We start from the raw sequence: 4,335 nt of genomic DNA, 5'->3' as shown, positions 1-4,335 counted from the left end.
TGCTCTTTTGAACTTCCCTGGTGTAAACAATATTTCAATGTAATATTTAGTATCGTCAGTGCGGCTGTTGTTTTAATTTTACATAATTAGTTAATAAAAGTACTTTTGCCATTTTGAAATATCCAATGGAATGTTAAGGACTTCAATTTCTCTTTGCTCACAAGGGAGGTGCTAAGTCATTTGTTATTTGCACATGATATTTTTATATTTTAGTATGGTACGATTTTTCCCGTACAACAGAATGCTTCAATTGGATACTTAAAAAATTTAAGAGATTTTCTGCCCTTATTCAGGGGAACAGTCTAACTTAGAGAAGAGTAATTTTTTTTTTTTTTTTTTTGGATAAGCTATCAACTCAAAGGAAACAGAGGATTTCTGAATTTCTAAATATCTCAATTGCTCAATTTCCATCTTGCAATTTAGGAGTGAATTTGTTTCAACAAAGGGTATCTTTAAGGGTTATGCAACTCTTCTTGATAAGGTGAAGAAATGAATATAAGAATGGAAAGAGAAACTACTATTTAAAGCAAGAAGGGTGGAACTTGTAAGGTCCGTCATCACAAGTAGCCAAATCCATTCGTTTTCTGTTATTGGCGGCCATCTAGGTGTGTCATATTGATGGAACTCTATTTGACATTGAAGTAGCAAATAAAGTTTGTTTAAAATGGGATATGGGGTGTAGGTCAAAAGGAGGACTAGACATTAGAAGGGTTTGCACAGTTGAGATTCAGTGATGCATTGCACTGTGCTGCCAATGACAGATCAAATCTCGGCCGAGTTTTCGATCTTAACCGTCCATTTCGGTCCATTTTAACGCGCAATTGTTAAGTTCGGATGGTTCCTTAGAACACGGTTGGTGAAAAAAGATGGGTTGCTGAACTTGAGAAAAGTTTCTTCTACAATTCTACCAGGATTGAGGAAGGTTTGGAATTTAAGTGGAGAAAAGTGGGCAGTAGGAAATGGAAAAGAGATTATGTTTTGGACAGACCACTGGGTGGAGGCAGTTCCTATTTGGGATTATTGCAACATTCAAGTTGTCTACCGGTATCAAGCTTGGCGAAAGTTGCCAAATTGATAAAAAAAAGAAAATATATATAGAATGGGTTTTGCCGATAGTGCATTCGGTTGAGCTTTAAGGTATTTTTGAAGAAATAAAGAAAATAAATTTGAGATGTGAAGAAAGGTCGTATGTGTATCACTAGAAGCATTCTATTGAGGAGTTATTTGGTTGGAGATTCTTTCACAACCAGAATCGAGGATTGAGTTTCTATCCAAGTACAATTTATGTCACTTACAGGAGGAGTCTATGCTGCACTTGTTCATATATTGTTAATTTATTGTGCAGACTTGGAAAAATATTTTTAATTGGTTTGATTTACAATGGGCAGAAGTGAGTGCAGTGGATGATTGGCCTCACTGGTGGAGGGATAAGGTAGATGGTCAAGTTTCAAAGATGTATGAGAGAAATTATTTATCTTAATGTTACATCAAATATATCTAGAACATTACGGAAGACGTTTTTAAAGGGTGACTAGGACAATGGAGTGATTAACCAAAAGAATAAAAATAATAAAATAAAACAATGGAGTGGGTGCTTCAAGAGGTAAGATTGGAGATGAGTGGTATGAGCTGTAGAAGTTTAAGACTGTTCTCTCAATCAGATTTTGTAATTTCAAGATGGTTTGATTTGAAGGTGTTATGGGAAATCTTTACTTAAACCAATGAACTAGTATGCACCATTTGGCTTGGGATGATCAGTTCTAGTTCAAATGAAAGAACCATTTTGCTACTTTCCGGAGGAACGACTATGTCTAGGGTACTGCCCTCATCGATTGCCACATGGAAGGTTCAACATACCGGCATAAATGTCCAGTGAACTTTTCGCTTATCACTTCTTAGCAAGAGTGGGGAGTCGATAAGAGATAGTCCTTGTATGTCTGCACGAGTGTTAGAACATTAAATTCAGCATTTAATACTTCATACCTATACATTAAATGCTTTGTGCTTATCAAGGGATGTGACAGTTTGCCTATATCCCCTTGAGTATTGCTTCGTTACGGCTTGTTTGGAGTTTAGAAGGGGACATGTCACATCTGAAGCCCACTTTGATTAGAATAACTGATAGATTTGGGAGAACATGTATCAAACCTTTAACTTCTCCCAAGAGTTTGGTGCCATCTCAAATCCTATCCCTTCATTTGAATTGGAGGAATCCGATGGTTGATGTTCATCTTCCCCAAAAAGACATCCTATTTGCCTATAAGAGCAATCCTTCGTTTCATGAGCAAAGTAACTCGAGCATTTACTTCTGCAACTACCCAAGAGTATTCATACTCTTTGGGTATCCATACTCTTTGGGCATTTATTCCTCTCCACGTTTGTGTTATCTAGAATCTGATTTTACCATCGGAGGTGGCTTCTCGTCCACAAAGACGACCCACTTTCACTTTTTGTTACCCACAAATCCTTGGTTCGGGAGAATTTTGGGCTAAATCGGAGTTGGCAAATTTTGGAGCAAAATTTGGTGCCATCTATGGGAAAGACATTTTTGGTTATTCCCTATGCTTTATAACAATAAGAAAAGATGGTAGGAGATAACTTAGATAATAATGGTTCTAAGTCCCAGGGATGTGTGCATGGAGGGAAGAAAAAGTAATTCCCCATAAATATGGTCCATCAAAAGATACCTCCAACTTACCTCCACAAGGAATGCAAGTCCCTAACTCTTGCATATGATTCAACCCAACCACTGGCTCTACAAGGAAGGATGATGGACATGAAGAATTCATTCCAAACCATGGTGAACCAATGGAGCCAACTCGTGCCTCCAAAAGGCATAATTGTAGTTCTACTTGATACAGTGGAGCCGTCACCCGTCAATTAGAAAGACGGGGCCCATGAAGATGGATTAGCTTTGCTCCCCACTAATTTAGCAAGGAATAGAGGAGAGGATTGTAGAAGAGGTCATCATGAATAAGTATATTGCTTAGTTTTGATAGGCTAAGAGCACAAAATGATAGACATTCGTTTATAGGAGCCATAGCTGAATGTCATCAAGCTCCCAAGGCAAGGAAAGCTCTCAGAGAGCATTATGCTGAGTAAAGGGCCTCCATGAGCACAGAAGGTGGACACAAAGCACTTCTGGTAGCAAGAGACAAGAATCTTTTTCAGCAGATCAAAGATATGAATGAGCGCCTATATCTGTTGGACAAAAAGGTTACATGATGAAATGCAGCAAGTTCTCATCCAGGATCCTTTTGTTCTTGAGATCATGGCTGCTCCATCACCTATGGGTGTCCTCACTCCTACCTTCGTAGTGTATGATGAATTGACTGATCCAATGACACATATTAATCATTTCTACTCCATGATGACAATGTGTGGAGGAGGAGATCTCATCAAGGTTAGGTGCTTCCCAGTGTCCTTGACAGGCCCAACAACTACTTGGTATTCTCGCTTGCCTTGGCACTCCATCCACAACTTCACTGAATTGGGATATGCATTTATTGCTCATTTTGAGAGTGGAATCAAGAAGGATAAGGTAGAGGACAACCTTTTGGCCATGAATCAAGGCCATTCCGAGTCAATCCCAAACTTTATAACTAATTTCAACAGCATCTCAATCTTGATTAAGAATTTGGATGATAAGGTGGTCTTCGCTGCATTTAAAAGAGCAGTCACCAACAAGATGCTGGTAACATCTATCATGGAAAGGAAACCTAAGACCCTTGCTGAACTATTAGATCTTGGGTCTGAAATGGCTACCATGGAGGAAGTCCTAGAGGCGAAACCGAAGTGATTATGCTCCTTTCCCATTTCTTTTTTGTTGATTTCTTCAACTCTCTCTTTCAACTAATGAATATCAAAATGCGTTGGCCATTTTATAACTGATAAGAAGTAATTTGATTGCAAAATTTTCGGTTGTGTGTTTATTTTCTGAGATTTCAATGTAATAAATACACAAAAGTCAGAGAATATACAAGGCAATAGAGAAAAGAAAATATATAGGGAATATAAAGTGGATATACAACATATATAGGGTATTATATCTTGCCAAATAGGTTTCCAATCAAGAAGGATTGTTTCCTATAATTGGAAATCAAAGATGTAGTTGAATTCTATATGGTGAGATTAATCGATTCTTGTTTAACAATCCAAAGATATGATTGAAATGCATATGGTAATGAGTATCCCTAAGTGTCTAAAACAAGCAGATCTTAGCAAGCAATGAGTTGGGATCTACCTAGATGGGCTGGGAATTATGCTCCTTTCCCATTTCTTCACCACTTATTTAAGAAGGGTCCACCTATAAACATTGATAAAATAGATCTTGCT

At 37.8% G+C, this 4,335-nt stretch overlaps 1 protein-coding gene across 1 annotated transcript; it reads left to right on the top strand.

Annotated features, from left to right (window-relative positions):
* The first annotated feature begins 3,229 nt into the window (after window positions 1–3,229).
* Window positions 3,230–3,799, top strand: LOC148999233 (uncharacterized). The gene has a single exon (XM_089141371.1). The coding sequence runs from the start codon at window positions 3,230–3,232 to the stop codon at window positions 3,797–3,799; it is 570 nt and encodes a 189-aa protein (XP_088997497.1).
* The last annotated feature ends 536 nt before the right edge of the window (window positions 3,800–4,335 follow it).

Source organism: Hakea prostrata, unplaced genomic scaffold (assembly GCF_041222555.1).
Source record: "Hakea prostrata isolate BN-2017 unplaced genomic scaffold, UWA_Hpros_2 contig_22, whole genome shotgun sequence".
NCBI classification, from domain to species: Eukaryota; Viridiplantae; Streptophyta; class Magnoliopsida; order Proteales; family Proteaceae; genus Hakea; species Hakea prostrata.
The sequence above is the reverse complement of the archived record's forward strand: the minus strand, read 5'-3'. Positions and strand labels throughout refer to the sequence as shown.

What these genes read in the sequence shown, in the direction of transcription:
- LOC148999233 (XM_089141371.1), top strand. Translation starts at nt 3,230, where the DNA reads ATGCAGCAAGTTCTCATCCAGGATCCTTTTGTTCTTGAGATCATGGCT.